This window comes from Macrosteles quadrilineatus, unplaced genomic scaffold (genome assembly GCF_028750875.1).
Source record: "Macrosteles quadrilineatus isolate MER2022 unplaced genomic scaffold, UCM_ALF_1.0 Scaffold_3__2_contigs__length_128488019, whole genome shotgun sequence".
Taxonomy (NCBI): Eukaryota; Metazoa; Arthropoda; class Insecta; order Hemiptera; family Cicadellidae; genus Macrosteles; species Macrosteles quadrilineatus.
The window spans coordinates 110,854,708-110,871,157 of NW_026542596.1; the positions used below are offsets into that span (position 1 = coordinate 110,854,708).

The 16,450-nt window shown below is 35.7% G+C and overlaps 2 protein-coding genes across 3 annotated transcripts in view; one reads left to right on the forward strand and one right to left on the reverse strand.

Moving 5' to 3' along the window:
- Positions 1 to 949: 949 nt before the first annotated feature.
- Positions 950 to 6,494, reverse strand: LOC128991079 (uncharacterized). Its single transcript, XM_054413807.1, has 3 exons — positions 6,045 to 6,494; positions 3,876 to 4,054; positions 950 to 3,271 (listed from the first exon to the last, which is right to left on the reverse strand). Exons 1-3 carry the CDS (start codon positions 6,403 to 6,405, stop codon positions 3,059 to 3,061), a joined length of 753 nt encoding a protein of 250 aa, XP_054269782.1. The 5' UTR covers positions 6,406 to 6,494; the 3' UTR covers positions 950 to 3,058.
- A 4,540-nt stretch (positions 6,495 to 11,034) lies between these two features.
- Positions 11,035 to 16,450, forward strand: part of LOC128990420 (HORMA domain-containing protein 1-like) — a 32,581-nt gene continuing 27,165 nt past the window's right edge. For both annotated transcript variants that reach the window (XM_054412780.1, XM_054412781.1), the window contains exons 1-4: positions 11,035 to 11,303; positions 13,765 to 14,022; positions 15,053 to 15,177; positions 16,224 to 16,369. In XM_054412780.1, the coding sequence (XP_054268755.1) occupies positions 11,271 to 11,303; positions 13,765 to 14,022; positions 15,053 to 15,177; positions 16,224 to 16,369 (562 nt within the window). In that variant the 5' untranslated portion in view covers positions 11,035 to 11,270. The remainder of the gene's footprint in view (positions 11,304 to 13,764; positions 14,023 to 15,052; positions 15,178 to 16,223; positions 16,370 to 16,450) is intronic.

The following is a 16,450-nucleotide window of genomic DNA, read 5'->3' on the forward strand; positions in this document are numbered from 1 at the left end:
TAAACATTGCACAATCTTATCTCTAATGAGGTGCAGAGAATTCTATTGGCTCTGCTGGAAACCCTTAGCATTGAAAATTCAATGTACATCAAGTAGGCCTACACAATTACTGAACACACACCCAAAATGGGGACATACATCATCTGAATCTCAAATAGAGAAAGCAGATTCAGACAGTTGTCACATGTCTTCTAATCACTGGTCCAATCACTGCACAATGTGTCTCCTGGCCATTCTATCTACATACAATCGGGCATGAATAATTGACAATTAGCACGCTTCTCACGCTGTACAATGGCTAACGGTCTCAGATGTGGTGGTTAGCAAACCCTAATTGAACATTTGTACATTCAACTCTGTGATGAGAAAAATATTAAATTTAAAAAAAAAATTGCATGCATACATCTATATAAATAAAATTAGAGTTTTGTCTGTACATTGCTTAGAATAATGAACTTTTTGGTTATTTTTACATTTCATAGGTCAGAGAAACCGAATCAAACCTTATCTCAATTTCTGTCTGTCTGTCTGTCTGTCTGTCTGTCTGTCTATCTGTCATTCTCTTGGTAACGCTAAAATACGCACTTTATTACAACTACTCCTCAATAACTATAGCACTGTCCCGCCTGAAACTTATTTTCCAAATACTATACATATATGAGATGGTTTTAGACGTATTTCATCGAATATGAGACAGTTAGATATTTAACAGTAAACCCTTGAAAATCAAGTTTTTGTCGATTTTTGACGTGGAATTTCTGGAAGCCCATGTTAACCTTATGAGAAATGAAATTATTGAATCTTAACAGCTGTTTCAATTAAACAAGTTGGTTCTGTTCTGTGATGTTCAATAGCATTAAAGTTACAAGGATTACCAACAGGGTGCAGCACTAGCACTATTATTTCTTTTACATTTATGACAACAGCTAATTTGCAACCTGGAGGCGAGTGAGCGTAGCGAACGAGCTAACCTGAAGGCAAGTGAGCGTAGCGAACGAGCTAACCTGAAGGAAAGTGAGCGCAGCGAACGAGCTCCAACATACAGGTGAGTGAGCGTAGCGAACGAACTTCAACCAGGACGTGATTGAGCCATGCAAACGAGATCAGATAGTAAAAATAAAAGTAAGCCTACCGTTATAGGATCGACCGGCAGACACAGAGGTAATTTAACCTTTTATTGATTGTCATACCGATCCGGAACAACAAAAAACAACATAAAATGAAGCTATGTATAATAGTTTGGCCAGCATATCTTAAAATATGCAAACCAACTGCTGTTCGTTATATAAGAAGGTTTCAACTGAATATTATAAGATCCCCGTGCGTAGAACGGGTACACAGCTAGTTAATAAATAAATTTGAACAATTATGTACCACATGACTGTATGATCCTATGAAACCATCAACATTTAAAAACACCGGAAATGTTTTTCTTTTATACTCTTTCTAAGCAACTTGCATTCTGGCTCTATAGTTACACACCTAAATGCCCGGTTATGAGGTATTTCATTTAGCAAGTAAATTACTTTTTTTCTTTCAGAATACCCTACTACTGACATTACCCACAAAATTTGGAGCAAGTTTCCCGTAGAAAATATGAATACAATTTCTCTGAAGTGGATAAAAGCTATGTAGGGCCTACATACACAAATAATTTGTTCGTATATTCAAAGCTTAATACATAATTATTACTCAAACATGCTCATTAACTAATGACTCAACTTAAAAGCAAATAAAGCTGATTACCTTGCCTTCTTTAATTGAGAATTTCAGTATTTAAATTTGTTTAGTTTTGAATTACAAAACATTGAGTAGAACTGTTGTGGTCACTATTTGCAGTAATCAAACTTTTATGAATTGCTTGGCGAAAAGTATACTGTTTGTCGGTTTATCATGTAAAAAAACAAATTACTTTTGGTTATATATTTTATATTACTTTTCTTTAGTTTGCAATTTCAAAATGATCTTGGTGCAATAACAATTTTTCTTCAGTATCAGAATTTCTTGGAGTAAAGTTTTTTAATAAATTGTTAATACTGTAAAGCAATGGGGCCTGGTAAAAAGAAATACAGTAATAAATAATCTTCTAAGAAATAGATTTTCTAAGTAATGTATCCATAAGAAATTTATGTTAACATCAAGCTTGAATTCAAGTGTACATTCGGTGAGTGTTTGGAGTGACGTTAGGGTCAGGCCGGTTCACAGTGAACCCTCCGCGGCCCAGCCTTGGGATTGGTATCAAAATTCGAGTCCATTCAAACACTTTTGTAACAAATTTGACGATGGAATGTTAGTTAAAATCCCCAATCTCGTCCACCATTTTGTCATCGTGATCAAAACCCTAACTCAACTTATGTTCAGACTGCCAAGCCACTGAGGGCATGTGAGCCAGCCTTTTACAATGACACTTCTGTCACATTTTCCCTTTTCCTAAAGGCTACAACCCGTAGTCCTGTTAGACTAGGGGAGGCGCTTGACACCAAGCACTCACCGAATGCAGTGTAGTTTACTTTTTGAAATCATAGCATAGATTCTAAAATACATAAGTATGCTGCCTAGTGAAATATTTACATCAATTTATGTTAGATGTAGCCAATGTAAAATTCTGCAATCTCTCTTTGTTTTTAATGGTTTAATTGAACTACAGCTGAGGGCTGACTGAAAGTCAAATGCCCCCTACCATGTGATTCCCATACTGAAAAAAATTTGACACTATGTTTACATAATAACCATAGTTGATTGCTGTTTCAAACGCACCTCATCAGGAAACATGATTATACGCTGTTGCTTCATCAATGACCCATATTCACAAACATCTTTAAGTCAACATTGTACGTTACATGTAAATGTAATTCCTGAAGATGAGTGTTTAATAATGGCGCGAAAAAGTCAAGACATTTAACACCAAGGAAACAATTTGGAGCTAGACCACGAAGGTATTTATATAACATAGGATAAATTATTATAAATTACAATCCTTAACTATCGGTGCAGTTGAGCAACTCCTATACAGCTTGAGTTTATCTTGGACTAAAAGGATGGTAAATTGAGCGACTATTTATCTATACGACATAAAAGGTGGCAGATACCCAGTAGCCCAGGTCGCTGAGGTTGTGGATGCCGGAGCTTGGCTAGTCTCGTCCAACGGAGCTTCTCCGTCTCGGCTCCATGGAGAGTACTCTGCGTGGTAGCTGGGGTAATGCTCAGTCTTACCTCCGTAGGGATGGACATGGATGTGGATGTCTTTCTGAGGGTGCTCTACGTGGCTTCCCTGTAAAATGTACAATACATCGTTCATATTTCATTCTCTGTTACATTTCAAGTTTGTCAATAGTAATTTGCCCACCATTTAATAAAATGGTACTCGTTACTAAATGTATGTTTTGTTGACAGTTTTAAACATTAAAACTTGACCGGTAATACTGTATTGAACGGATATGCTATGTATATCAATTGTTTTTCTTTAAACCTGAAGGTGGAGCTATACCTCGGATTATGTACTAGTTACATATGATTTTGCTAGCAAACATTTTACTCCCATTTTTCACGGTTTGTTTTTCTCAGTATTGAGGAAATCACCTAAAATATTACCTACTTTTCCAATACCTGTACCCTCAAATTATATTAAAATATTCCTAGGTAATGATTGAACATCGCGGGAGCGAGCTGGTCTAGTGGTTAGGGCGAGGGACTTTGGTCCCTGAGGTCACAGGTTCAAGTCACCAATGGATTTTATCTGATAATACTGCAACCCCTAGGTCTAGGCTGAAGTAATGTGAAAAACAATCCCGGGCTCGTACCTAGCGTCCTTGGTAAAAAATAAATGGGTTGGACATTTGAAAATATCCATCTAGGCACAAAATCAATAACATTACCTTGAGTTTGGTGAGGATGCCGCCAAAGGACAGCATTAGTAGTATGACGCCGATGGTCAGTCCCTTGAGAGTGATCACAGTAAGGGCTATGAGCAGCGTCGTAATGACTCCCAACTTGTACATGATGGGCAGCAGAGCCATCATGATACGACGCTTTCCGATGCCGAATGTCCGATGTTCTAGAAAAAACATTCACTATAATAATCTATGTGGTATTGGGTTTTCAGAACCCATCAGGTTATTTTAGAAAGAGTACAAACACAGGAACAAATACAAATTTAAATTTGGCATGCTCTTTTGTAAAAGCTGGTAAGAGAATATGGCGCTATGCTTTTACCATGGTTGTTTTTTACACTCTGAAGGCAAAAAAGATCCTTGAAGGTTGGAGTTTGAGTTACCTTAGAGGACAATTCTTGAACCTCAACTCAATTAACTCTCTGCTTAAAGAATGAGGAATTAATAAGTCCTAACATTGACTATTGGGTTGTATTGATAGTCAAAGATCCTAATTTAATCTAACACTTTTTAGCTTAAATGTGATTGATTCAATAAAACAGAGTATCTAACTGTGCTACAGGATGGGTATACAAATCCTGATAATCAGCAATGGTATTGAGCTACATTTGAAATATGGTGTGCCATGACCCCTTGATTCAGGGGAGCAACCTGTCTAGTGGTAGAGCTCGGGACATGAGAGTCTGAGGTCCCGGGTTTGAATTCCAACAATCACCAATGGATTCTAACTAATCTATGTGATAATGCCGTGACCCTTTAGGTTGTCCTAGGATATAAAGGGGGGACATAAAAAAATAACCACTGATTCAGAAAAGAGCTCACTTTAAGCTAAGAGTCTTCTAATCTTCACAACAAAAAATTATTTTTTTCAGGTAAGAAGTACCTTCTCTGTATTGGAGAACTCTCCATTAATGAGCCATAGAGTAATTTATTACCTAGAAAAATGAACCGTTATGTATGTTTTTCTTTTATTTCAGACTTTCTAAACTATCTTGAGCTCTATTGTATGTGGGTACAACAACAATCTAGGAATCAGGAATCATTTATCTCAGAGCAATTATAGCTGCCAACCTTAATGGATGAAGCTTTTCACTAAAGGTCAGCCACTCAGCCAGGCCAGGAGAAAGAAAAGACACTACTTTTACTGTACAGTTATAATCATCATAGGAAAAGTTCAAATACTGTGAAAAAGTGTTTATGGTTTATTCCCATCTTACATTCATTTTATCACCTCACAACCATGTTTGGGCGTATATATTCTGCTTTTGTAATTTGTATGGCATTTATTTTACTTATCTTCAAGGTATTGACACTTTTTCTACCATAATTTCAACTAGCAACCAGCTCACTTCGTGACTTCAAAATCTGTGATAGATTTGATATATAGTCGAAAAGGGTGAAATCAATAACTTATTTCCAATCATAATTTTATTATTTAAATTGCGCTCTATTATTTTCATTGCCTGTGCGATCTTTTTCAGATAATCTCACCCATTTATTTACAGCATACTTCACTCATATTTCCAGGGTTAAAATACCACTTAGGTCCCAATCTCAATTATTGATACAGTAATAATTATTGAAATTATGTTTACTTTGCCTTTTGAAAAAAAACTGGATCATAGATAACTTTTAAAATAATAGGCTGCAGTCTTTAAATAATATCAAAAACAGGAGCATTAGAAGCTGCAAATTTTAACATTAAAATACATTATAAGTAGGTCTCTGTGTTGAAATTGAAAACTAATCTGTATCTACAGTACAAATGTCTACAGAATTCAAAATTTAAAATAGGTTTTGGGTTTTGCCATAGATTCCATTGAAAAAGTGACATATATAATGAAAATAAACAACAATTCGTGAGAAGTATAAGAACTAAACACCGTTCGATCCTGAGAAAATAGTTATCATTCTAGTGGTCTTTTAATAAGTTAATGGTTCTAAGCATTCTTTGACTATTAGCTAAAGAAAAACGTTTATTTTATTCCATTCTATACTTTTCACTCATATTTCAGGTAAGAAAAAACCTAATGTATGTTGTCTCTATCAAATCAATGATAGTAATAAATATTAATGTGTTAACAACAATTCAAAAGATTGTATTGTTAACTATCCTAGATTTTGAAAACACAATAACAATCACGATAAACTTACCACTCTTGACGGGGAACACATCCTTCAGCACCGACATGCCAAACCTGTCCTCGTCCTTCTTGAACACTTTGACATTCAGCCCCGGCGCTATCCTCCACACCAGGTAGTGTGTGTCAAACAGGTTCGTGGCCTTCTTCACCAGCTGACTGAAGTTCCTTGGGTCACTGGTAGTGATCACGTAGCTGTGGTTAGTTCCGTTGATCGCGTCAAACCACAAACTCTCAAACAGATTGTACCTGTCGCTCGTGTGAATCACGTTCAGCGCGTAGTCCATGCACGTGGTCAGGCCTGAGCACCCCTTGTCGAGGGTAGGTTCGGCCGCGGCGAGCCTCAAACACACAGCGATCACCAGCAGGATCATGACGACAACCCGCTATGCATGATTAGACGCCACGAGCCTATGAGCCGCGTCACTCGCTCGGACTAACGGTGACCGGTCGAGCCTGCCGGGCTGCTACTGTCAAGGTCGTCCTAACCACAACCAGTCGTTACTTCCACTTCCACACATTGTTCCAGTTTCTCCCACCCGTCGAGTCGGTCACTGCGGCTTTCTAGCGGTCCGTTATGTTACGTAAATATCCGGTTTTTAACTCATCTTCCGTCTGAGGTTAAAATATTGCGGTCTGAATACGGTCAGGATTTATTTAACCAATGTTACATACAGTTGACGATTAGGTTAGCTTGTAACAAGCCCTTGTCGAAATTGCTGTTCAACGTTAAAGTCTAAAATGTATAAGCAAATAAAGCTGTGATTATGGAAAATATTTTTTTATTAGGACACATTTTAAGGGTAGGCTACCTATTTTAAGGGGATTTTAAGTGTACAAATTGTGAAAATCAATTTATAAACAGCCGTAATAGCCCTGGTTTTATTTTACGCCAACATTTTCCGTTTGGATCCATGTTGCATCATTTTCACCGTCAAAGATAACATCTAGAGATGCTTTTATTCATAAATACAATTCTTACATTTTGACAAGATTGTGGATTGCGATACTATTGGAAAATTTCTGTGTACCGTACTCTTGAAGAATTCATCACATACATTGAAAATTTTGATTTATTTTCAATATATTTTCTGAACTGGACTAATGAGTGGATGGTTACATTTTCAGAAAGAAATGCCGACAAGTAGGGTAAAAGCATAGATATAATACATACTCCCCTAGGAGGTGTATGTTTTATTTATGGTAGGAGTCTTTCTAGTTTGATTGTTTACATAATTTAGTCCTCAAGACTTTTATGGGTACTCAAGTTTTAGCTGTAAGTATTTTCAAAGGTGGGGAACGCTGTGCACGCACATTAAGGTAAATATGATAATCTTGTAACAATTCAATTCTCAGATATGAAAGAATGCCGGTATGACAATAATTGGAACGCAGCTCAAACAATCACGATCCAGTTTCTTGATCCACTTTAACCAGGCGTGCGCGGCACAACAATGACGCCCTAATGCGCATGCGCCGCGTCGCACATGAAGCACGCACGCGCAGACGAAAACGAAACTGACCCCTCACGCTCCCCGAGCCGGACTCATTGGCTGTGGAACTACGTATATTTGGACTAAATTTTACTCGCTACTGACTGGTGAGCCGGCGGTTTTCCTCGAGAAAGCGAGTCCCACTTCCCGTTGAACGGTCATTTTTTGTTTATCCTTTTATAAATCGCCGGAAACAGAAACTGCAGTCATGGGATTTCTCGGCATTGTCTTCGAAAGGTTTTCCCATTACAGAAAATTTGGTATATTTCTTTACAACTCTCTAAACAGTTTTCTTAACATCATATTTTTATTTTCAATTATCAATTTATAATTATCAATCATTGAGACGGCGATGCGTATGTGCGCATTTTAACCGAAATATGAGTGAAGGATGAGTGTAGAATGGAGTGTTATGATCGTGTGCATTTATACTAACTAATATCAGTGGTTTCATTAGTCATTATCGTTTTATTATCGTTCCATGATCAGGAACGGCTGGGTCCAGTTCCCCAATTTCGAACCATCAAAACCCTACTGATTTCTCAGGATCGATCCGGCATCCTTTTGTCTGCTATAGACGAGCACTAACCACTCAGCCACCCGTGATTATTGATTTGATTAATGGTGAGAGTTTATTTATTGGACAAAATGTGTTTTTGGTATTTTTTACAGCCCGTAATAAAGTTCAAATGCTCCTCAAATATAAAACTGTCACAATTTCATTTCATTAACGTCAATATATCGTAGCTAGTACTGTATTAAAATACCCTCGCCGCAGCAAACCTGCAGACTAAGCGAATTTCCATCTACCTAGCTGGAATTCGACTAAATTATTCCCTTAAAATTGTCAGATTTATTCCCTATTTAAATATTATTAATTTGATTGAGTACTTAGGTTTTCTGCTACAGGGAATAAAATAGAGGGGTTTTATTTAAATATTGATATCTTAGTATGAAGTAAAGAAAATTTCAAAACGTCAATAAAATATGTCCATAGACAAGCAAGCTACAACATTTTATTGATTTTTCATAAGAATCATGGTAATTTTAAATTATTTACACTTTTTGGGGGGTTTTCCGTAACCGTTAGGCAAACAACAATGCTTCAATATACTAAATTATTTGTTTTTTGAGCTCTACAAAATGGTTTGGAATGAAATTACGAAATTTTCTGTTTTCAGGGTAAAAAAAAGAAAATCCCATTTTTACCCCCATAAAATCCCCAATAAACCCCTGTTCCCATAGTCCAATCATGCTGCTTCGCAAATTCGTTCGAACATGTAAGTTTACTCGTTTATACCAAATTTCATCAAAATCGGATTATTGCTCGAGTTATCGCGCTAACGGACACACATATATATGAATTTGAACGGATGGTGTTTTTGCTCTCTGGGGACCTCAAAACGAACAAGTAAATCGGCCCCGGGAAATACGCACATATAGTGGCTTCCCCATCCTAAATAATTGCTATAATTGATTGATAAACGAAGACCTGACCTTAAATACTTGCACTTTCTAAATATTGTTCATACGTCAATTCGTTCAGTGCTAAATAAATAAATTACATCTTCGTATAAATGTGCAAGGAGTTTTAAAAGATCGCATATGTGACATCTGTAGCAAACTTAGATTGTTGGGGAAAGTGTTGGCGCTAAAATCAATAATGCTTAGAAAAAAGTGATGATGTTAGAGAAACTCATAGCTAGTTCAATGGAGCACGTGTCTCGAGAAAGGGCTAACATTGGCGTGTTGACCTAACGGTGGATTGTTGTCCCAGGTCGTCTGACGTGGTTTTTTAATGTCGTGGAGTATGAAAGTAGAGAAAGGAATCTACAAGAAGAATTTTCGAATTTAGTTCTTATTTAGCCGCAGTAAGCGCGTCGGTCAATCGTAAGGGACCTTCAGTATCCAGACTTTTAACTCATAATTTTTACCCATATGGTATGTTAAAACCATAAATATGTGTTACATATGCATGATTGATATAAGTGTGCCAGCTGTTTTATTCGAATGTTGCAAGAGATAAAAAAATGTTAAATCGTAACTGCCTTGAATATTTTATTGGAATTTAAATTTTGGTCCAGTTGAACAAATAATTTTAGCCGCCATTTTTATAATAAGGCCGGCAACTTTGATTTTCCTTACATGGAAGACCCTACATTTGATGACTTTTTAGAAAGTAAATGCATTTTAAAAACGTTTTTATTTTTGACATTTTTTCTCTAATGCTACTAGTTCAGGAGTTACGAAAAATTACTTGTGGTGTACATTCTGCACCATGTAGCTCCTGAACTAGCAAGTTTAGGGAGAAAATTCTAAGAGTAAATAAGTCTTATAGTTGCATCAACATTATAAAAAGACCATAAAACATATTGATTCCATATTTTTCTTATTTTTCCTCAGTTTTCTTATTTTAAAATTTACTGTTATTTTGGAAACAATAGAATCAACGTTAATGTATTTATGGTCTTTTATACGGGGTCTTTTTGTGCAGGGGCGTCGAGGTCACTGGCACCGCTCACCGCGTGGTAACGTTGTTTCCGTGATCGCGAGAGACCGAGACGATGATCACATCATCAATGATGATGTCTACTAGACCGAAGAAGAAATTCAATATTTTGCCATAATCGCGGGAAAATATATATCGCCATTTCTGTGACCGCGGGAGACGATGATAATGATTTCTACTAGTAGACCGAAGAAGATATTCAAGATTTTGCCAATCGCGGAAAAAGATGCCGCCATTTCCGTGACCTCAGGAGACGACGAAGATGTCTTCAGTCCGAAGATATTCATGTTTTGTCTTAATTGCGTAAAAAATATTATGACGTTTCCGTAATTGCGTGAGGCGAACATAATGTCTACAAGACCGTAGAAGATATCCAAGATTTGTGCACTATTGTTAAAATAGGTTATGTTTTTTCCGTGATCCTCAAAGTCAACAGTTTTACTAGTTAATTTACTGCGATCTGAATTTTCGAAAAACATTAGAACACATTATAAACATAAAAAAACAAAAACTATTTAGATTGAATTTTAGGCAAGCCAATCAATAGCAAATACTTAAAAAAAAACATTTGAAATAATTGGTAATTACTAAAGCATTATTCTAGTTGGATGAATTCAAAATGTTTAAGTTTAGTTTTCCTGACTAAAATTAATTATATTAACCTGGTGTTTATATAATAAACAAATATTTTGTTTACTGTGATTTTCCAAGACTATGAAATCCATTTCAAAGCAAGGTTTTGCTTCCGTTTCCACCTCCAGCTAAAAAAAACGATTATAACGATTTCAATTGGTGGAAACTGGAAAGAGAAGAAACTAAAGAAAGTGGCCATTTTTTGTATCCGTATCGTTTCAGATTTGGTCGATTTGACGATTTGAGACTTATCATCTTTAGTTTAGTCACTAGTCAGTCGCGTTCTCGTGTTTAGTAAGTTTAGTTAGATTCGTTATTCGTTTGAATAGGTTCAGATTGTGATAGTATTGTGTGGTATTAAGCTTTGTGGTAACTCAATGGTGTGGTTTGGTCGTGGTGTCATCGCTTGACGCTTGGTAGTGATAGTGATCGTTGTTGTACTTATATTTAGCCTTGAACACTTATTGACAACTACGAATTATTTCTCCTAATTGTGTTATCCCACAATTTGGCTAGCCCCCCTAAGCTTGGTTTGATTTCGACAGTCGTGACAAAATATCTAAGTATAACTTAGGCCGAGGCCTAGTTCAGCAAAAAGAGAGCGATGACTTCCCAGAAATTATTAGTAAAAGAAAAGGTGTGTATTTAAACTAGTACTAAATTTATGCTGTTATTTAACTTACTACTAGACCAATCTGGTTAACAGGCCTAAGTTAGTTCTTGTGATCCAAAATATAAGTTAGGCCTACCCCCTTACGGTCTATCTATCTAAGTTATCTAGGCCTAGGCCTATCTAGTAGGCTAAGTTATTTGTACAAATAGGCTTAACTTAGGCCTAGGCCTAGATTTTTAAGGCTCAGTAAATATACGTAAGTTAGCCTACTTCTTGTCAAATTCTGTGGAGATTTTAATTACTTAAGTCAATTTAACAAGTTCTAATGTAACTTAGGCTAAGTTATTTTAGTCCTTGGACAAAGGGGTACTTAGACTTCCGTATCTGTTGTCAAAAACAACCGAATGAAAGTAGGCTATCGATTATTTCATTCGATATATCATAAGTTATCTTAACTTGGGCCTACCCTATGTCAAATAATTTTTCATTCGGTTGTTATTGAAAACAAGATAAGTTACGGAAGTGTAAGTTACCTGGACAAAGTTTGAGACACAGGCATAGGTACCGTAATTAGAAAATCGTCTAGAGGATGTACGCGCATGGTAACTGAATGTGGATTAGTTGTCCGGCAGTGACGTCACCGGGTTGTGGGGGCCCGGAACACCATTACCACAACGATACGATGACTTTACCTAAGTTTTAGGCTATAGGCCTAGATATCGGTGATCGTGGTAAATTAGCTTTTATAGCCTAATCCTGATCTTGTAAGATTAGACTAATGTTAGGCTAACATAGGCTACCAGCCTATGCTATTCCAGGTCTAGCTAAATATACTAGGTAACCTACCTTAACTTAATAGGTCCTAATGAAGGGTAAAACTGTTTTAATCCATTTTTTTAACGATTCCAAAACCCCATAACACCCAAATGCCACAACCCAATCTTGATGGCTCGCAAACCATTTAAGTTAAGTTTAAACTTTCTTATCTTCGTTATACCTTCAAGCCAAATTTTATCAATAACTTACCAGACCAAAATTAACTGCGGTACCTACTGGAATTAACTTATTGCATTCACGTCTCATGGACAGACACAGATTTGTATAACTTATAAGTTAAACTTAGGCTACTCTACCTATATTTATATCTTAACTTATGGTACTGGTATATATAAACAATTTTAATGAACATAGAGTTTTTGGTCAGCTGGGGACATGAAAATGAAAATGTTAATCGATCCCACCAGGTGCCAGTTTCAGTAAGGTAGCTAACATAACTTACTTCCCTACACAGGGGAATTCGCTTAGGCCTTACCTCTGTAAACAAAATGTGGGTCTTGCTTACTCCTTTGAGGCAACAAAAGTATGTTTCTAAACATGTAACGTATCCTACTTAACATGTAGGTCTAGGCGTAATGATGAACCAACCATAATATCTGTCGAAGGGTCAGGCGTAAGTTAAGCTTATTTCATAGGAGACCTATAGACTAGGATCCAGCAATGAGAGGGTGAAGGTAGGCTACTGTATTGATCAGGCAGTGTGTGGTTTAAAATTGTGGTAACTTAACTTAACTTAGTATCTAAAATGGTGCACCATAAAAAAGACAACCAGTTGTTTGAGATATCCACAGTCTTATGAGCATCCTACATTGTAGGTAGCCTTCCTATCACAATATAGGCCCAAGTGTGTTAAAGAACTCTATCCCAACTCATGCTTAAAATAATAAACTTAACACATTCAATAATATAGGCTAACTAAAAATTTTTATATTTGGCTAAGTAAAAAAAAAAATAAATAAAAAAAAAAAATAAACAATCATGTACCGTTCTAATTTATTGTATGTATTTATCGTGTGGAGTGCTAATTTATCTTTAAATTGGATAAATTGTATCCTAAGTTATAAATTGTAAATGAGAATATAATATATTATAATTATTTATATACCATACTTGCTGATACTGATGACACACTTGTGCGTCATTACTCATTAGCAGTGAATGTGTCAAAATTTATTTTAAAGTCACTGGGCTATCTGTGAAGTTACCGGTAATAAATTGGTATTTAACATAAATTAAAACATGAGGAAAATCACTCAGTAGCCAAGTAATTATAGGCCTCACAACTAAAGCTGCTAATTCAATCCCAAGCAGGATCGATTCTTGACACAGTTGACAATGTTATTGAACTATCAATTAATACAACGCTTGCTAACAAAAGGTCAATGTTAGATAACTTACTTGTGTAACAAGACTAGGGTTTAGACTAGACCGTTCTATTACGAAACATGAATGCCTCGTTATGCCTGCAGTATGCGGTAGAAAAACCTACAAAATATAATGGGCACTGTTTACAAACTATTAAAGTTTTTATAACATTACGTTTTAATTTATTTTAAATAGACTATGGCTAAGTACTGCAAACATAAATTTTTTCTGGCGCTAGGAAATAAGTTAGCATTAATTTTACTGAAGTATTTAAATTTTTCAGGCACCGGTAACCACACATGTTAGTTTGGTGAATCCAAACATATCAGTCACCAATTCTGTTGAATTTATGAAGAAAATGGTGGTTGTGTCACTTTCTTCAATCGCTTTTCTTCGTGGTATATTCCCATCTGACGTGTTCACAGAGAAATTAATATCAAACCAGAGGGTTCACGTATTAAAGGCATCACACGAAATTCCTGGGACGACCACTATGATAGGATGGATAAAGAGTGGGTTTGATCTCGTCCACTCTCATCACGTAAGTTTTTAAGGCACCATTGTTTATTTTTAATTTTAGTTGTAAAGATATTGACATGACTAATGCAAATTTTGTATTTGTTATTTTGGTTGAATAAATGAGTTACAGTAGGCTCTCGCTCATCCGGACTAATGTGGCGGACAACCGTTCCGGATTACGAAAAATCCGGACTATCGAGAGTCTAACAAATACAGTACCTACAGTATATAGCCATGCAAATTGCAGCTCTAGGGTAATAAATCGATTGTTGGTAGGAGTTGGTAGAGAAATATATTTTTATTTAATCATATTTCACTTAAGTTATTACTGTACTGTAATAATAAACTAGGTACTGTATTCTCCAGTTTAAATACTTTTTTTATCTTAATTATAACCTATAATTTTTACCACTGTGATATACGAGTTTTTTATCATCCAAGGTAGTCTCAGTCCCGTTTAGCTCGGATAATCCGACTGCTACTGTACTGTGCCGCTAAAAAAAATCTCGATTGCCAATCCGGACTAGCGGCAGTCTGGACAAGGCAGATCCGGATGAGCGAGAGTCTACTGTATTAAGTTAAGTGAGTAATATTTTTTTAAAACTACTTTTTAAAATAAGCCAATAACTTAGTCTCGTTTTATAGAAACAATTTTAAAATTAAAATATTTATTTAATATAAATCAGGATTAAGTTTTATTGGATCAATTTTGATACATGGAAAAAACAACACTATGCCTAACTTGAGCTAATTCAAATAGGAACAATGTAGATATAAATGGCTTTGAGGGCGCAAGTAAGGTTTTGATTTATTGCTTTTTAACAGTTAAATTTTTCCTAGTAACTAGTAACGGGTCAACAAAATAGTCTGTTCCGAACAGATTTTATGTGTAGGTACTGTAATAAAAGACATTTAAATCACTAGGCCAGGCCTAAGTTAGCCTAGAACTCAAACATTAGCCTAAATTAATTTTAAACTTGAAAACTGAAATAACCATAAAAAAATAGGCAATTGTTTGGATTTATTTTATTTGATGGTTTTATATGTTTCAGCTGAAGAAACTGATGCTTATCATTGCAAAGAAGAATGTCGTTCTAGAAGTTTATACTTTTAATTTCTCATATGATCATGAAGCTATAAATTGTGATGTTATGGGTGAAATCGGTGGAAAAGAAGTGTAAGTTATACAGTGGAGTCCTTATAATCCGAACTTCGGCAATCCAAAAGTCCGCTTTGACCAAAACCGCCGAATAATTTTTTTTCTTTAAAAAAAATTTACTTTTTTAGTTAATTTTTCATTACCCAGTACGTGCTGTCACTTATCGAGAAAAGTAGAAACAACTAGTACCGTTGGGTAATGAGATTAATGCAGTTTTTTGTAGACACAAAAAGTGATGACCCAGTACGTGTTGTCACCTATTGGGAAAAGCCGAAACTGCTAGCACTGTCGTGTAACGACAGTTAGTTGTACCTCGTCGAAGTATTCAGTTGAGGTCGGGGAAGATAGACTTATTGTATAGAGTATTTTAGTAAACATTTTCTTAGTATACATTTTTAATTTTTGCCTAAGGGTTCAAATCCTGCCAAATCACAAATGGATTTTATCTATGTGATAATGCCGCAACCCCTAAGTCTGGCCTAAAGTAATATTGGAGTATTATTGGGAGTTAGTATAGTGGGAGAATGTAAAAAACAAAAAAAAAATCCTTTAATCCGAAATATTCGGTAGGCCTAATTTGAAGTGGATCCCCGGTTCCAACCAATTTGGACTATCGGGATCTACGATATGTTGAGTAAACCAATTCATCTAGATCTACTATTAGTTTGAACAATGTTGATGAACAATTTTAAAAGGTGAGATCCGTACTGCAACTGTCCTCTAAAACAAATTTTGCGACGTAGGTTTTTATATACCGTACTTAGTAATTAAGTTGTTAAGTTCAAATGAAAGGCACAGCAAACAGTTAAGGTATCTACCACTTATCTAGAGTAAAAGCCAGATTGATGAGCCACATATGAATGTAAGCTACATTAAATTAAATCAATGCAATTTCAAGCAATTTTTAAGAAACAAAAAATTTCAACTAAACAGAATTTAAGTGTCTGATAATTAAGTTATGTATTGACAGGACTTTGAGGCCACTAAAATAATCCAAATCATTCTGGATTTTAATATAAATCATTAAGAACTTACTATTTTTTAAATTAAAGTTTTGATTACAGACTGCTTGAACAAAGCCAGGGGTTGCCCGAAGACATTTCCCAGTCAGTTAGACACTTGATGCGTTCTATACTGACTCATTCCACAACTCTTTCTCCATTGCCCAACGGTTGCGGCGTTTCAATGAGACTCATCATTGATGAAGAGAGTAAGTAAACATGCATGTAATATTAAAGGATATAAATAGTCCAGATTTAATTTTTTTAGGTTGTACAATAAATTCAAGTTG

Bases quoted from the DNA above. Each gene is read 5' to 3' on its own strand.
- LOC128991079 (XM_054413807.1), bottom strand. From the start codon at position 6,405: ATGATCCTGCTGGTGATCGCTGTGTGTTTGAGGCTCGCCGCGGCCGAA. The intron at 4,055-6,044 runs GTAAGTTTATCG...TGTTTTTTCTAG, and splicing joins TGTGTTCCCCGTCAAGAGTG to AACATCGGACATTCGGCATC. The intron at 3,272-3,875 runs GTAATGTTATTG...TACATTTTACAG, and splicing joins GCATCCTCACCAAACTCAAG to GGAAGCCACGTAGAGCACCC.